The following is a 2242-nucleotide window of genomic DNA, read 5'->3' as shown; positions in this document are numbered from 1 at the left end:
TAATTGCCACACCCCCGTATGCATCCAATCGATCCTTTCTAAAAATATTATAACCATTAAAACTAATATTGGAATCCGGCTCGAGCCACGTTTCACTTACCAATGCAATATGAATTCGTTCCCTGTTTAACAAAATTTCGAATGGTAACCTTTTCAGCCTCAGACTTTGTGAGTTCCATTGGGCTATTCTTAAATTAAAGTGCTTATCCATTAAAAATATACTTTAAAATATTTTGCAAAAAACCTTCCCCCACTAATTTAATTAACACCGATGACAACTCTTCCCACACAATTTTCATAACATTTTTGATTTTTTCTTCAAAAGAAATGTCTGCTAAAAAAACCGCCTTCAATTTCAGCCAGCATCGCTTAAAAGAAAAGGCAGTAGACTCTCTCTTTCGTTTGCCCATCTCCTCCTCCTGACTATTCTCCTGCTCCGATTGGGTTTCTTCACTATCCAACGTCCACTCTTTACTCATTTGCCGTCTCTTCTTTTTCTTTTTACGTCTTGTAGGTCCAGGAACAGTCATTTCTTGTATCCTTTCAGTATCAAATTCACTTTTGGCATCATTAGCTTCTTTATTAGCTTTCCCCCTATAAATTTGACTTACTAGAATATCCCTGTATGATAACTTATGAGTTGTGATGTCTGCTGTTTGGCTCTTGGCTGTAGTTTCATAATAGTTCTTCTGAACCTGATTTTGATCCTTCTCTTTTTCCAAATAATACTCTAGTGCTTTTCGGTATGTCACTCCTTCTTCACTCATAACACGACGAATTTCTTTTTCTTTTTTAAATACTGGACAAGATTTATCCAAGGATATATGTGGTCCTTTACAATTAACACATCTAAATGATTTTGTTTCACAATTAACATGATTTTCCCCACATTTAGGACAAATTATCTTCCTTGTAGGGCATGCCCGCATTAAATGTCCAAAATGCCAGCATCTGGAACATTGGGTTACTGGAAATATGAACCGTTCCACTTTGAGCCTGCAACCATAAGCATAGACATAGCTAGGTAATGTAGAACTTCTAAAACTAAGTCGCACAGTTTCACTATCTATCCATTTTCCGTCTTCTGTTAGCCTCTTTAATCTTTTTACAGAAACGATCTCACAGTCACAAACAAATATTTTCTGTAATTCTTCGTCATTAACTTCTAGCTCAACCTGCTTTACTATGCCGTAAGCTAAATTAATTTCATGCGTAAATTGACATCTGTATCCCAAATCGACCAGTTTAGGACAGTTTAATAGGATATCTGCATCATTTTTCGATGCGAATGTCACTATTACTTTGTAGGGGCTTTTATATTTAACTTTCAATATGCTGGGTATACTTAGTGATCGAAGGAACTTCGCAAGGCTAATCTGTTTAGGTAATATCTCCAAAGATGTTATAGAAATTTCATACAAATTCTCGCTTACATTTATTTGTGTACTACTACGAGCGAGGCGTTTTCGTCTTCTCTCCACCGTCGTAAAGCCCTCATCACCGTCTACATCATCCTTTCCGCTATCACTCCTACCTCGCTTGTCCGGTCTCATTAATATAGGTGAGTCTATTCTTTCCGCGTTCTCATTAAATTGTTGCTCATTTAATATATTAATATTTATACCGTCACTTTCACTCATGTCACTACCGCCAATAATTGCGTCTCCCTTACTTTTCTCACTCATTTTATTTTATTTTCAAATGCGGGTAGTTATATAAAAATATCACCACCGAGGAAAAGAACGCGCGCTCGCTACCTTGCACCGCACGCAACTGGTATAATAATATAATGTTAGATTTGTACCTTGTTAAAATAAAAAACTATAATTTTTCGATTTTTTTTTTATTTCATCTCTTTATAAATAAAGTCTTAAACATAGATTGAACAAGTTGATCATTATATAAAGTATTATCAGAAAATAAATTTATAAATTTTGACATTGAGATATTATTAAATTTAAAATAAATATAAACTAAACAATATATTCCGCAAAATGAGCTAAAATAGTTCTGAAGTACTTTATCGTTGTGAATCCACTTTTTACAGTTAGTTTTTAGGAACATTTCATGGTAATCCATTGGTTTGCGACCAAACGAGTCAAAATATTCACCGACACCATTAGTATCAACATATATTGCTACCCAATGAGATCCAGGTTTTGTATCAGGATCTAAATTGGATATTAAATATGCTGGTGATGTTAAATATATCGGTATCTTATTAGCAGCAAAAACATTTAAG

General features: G+C 34.4%; 1 protein-coding gene across 1 annotated transcript; it reads right to left on the bottom strand.

Moving 5' to 3' along the window:
* Positions 1 to 203: 203 nt before the first annotated feature.
* On the bottom strand, positions 204 to 1685 carry LOC120636753. Its single transcript, XM_039908313.1, has one exon. The coding sequence runs from the start codon at positions 1683 to 1685 to the stop codon at positions 204 to 206; it is 1482 nt and encodes a 493-aa protein (XP_039764247.1).
* Positions 1686 to 2242: the final 557 nt, after the last annotated feature.

The sequence above is a fragment of the Pararge aegeria genome (genome assembly GCF_905163445.1).
Source record: "Pararge aegeria chromosome W unlocalized genomic scaffold, ilParAegt1.1 SUPER_W_unloc_1, whole genome shotgun sequence".
NCBI classification, from domain to species: Eukaryota; Metazoa; Arthropoda; class Insecta; order Lepidoptera; family Nymphalidae; genus Pararge; species Pararge aegeria.
The sequence above is the reverse complement of the archived record's forward strand: the minus strand, read 5'-3'. Positions and strand labels throughout refer to the sequence as shown.

Bases quoted from the DNA above. Each gene is read 5' to 3' on its own strand.
- LOC120636753 (XM_039908313.1), bottom strand. From the start codon at position 1,685: ATGAGTGAGAAAAGTAAGGGAGACGCAATTATTGGCGGTAGTGACATG.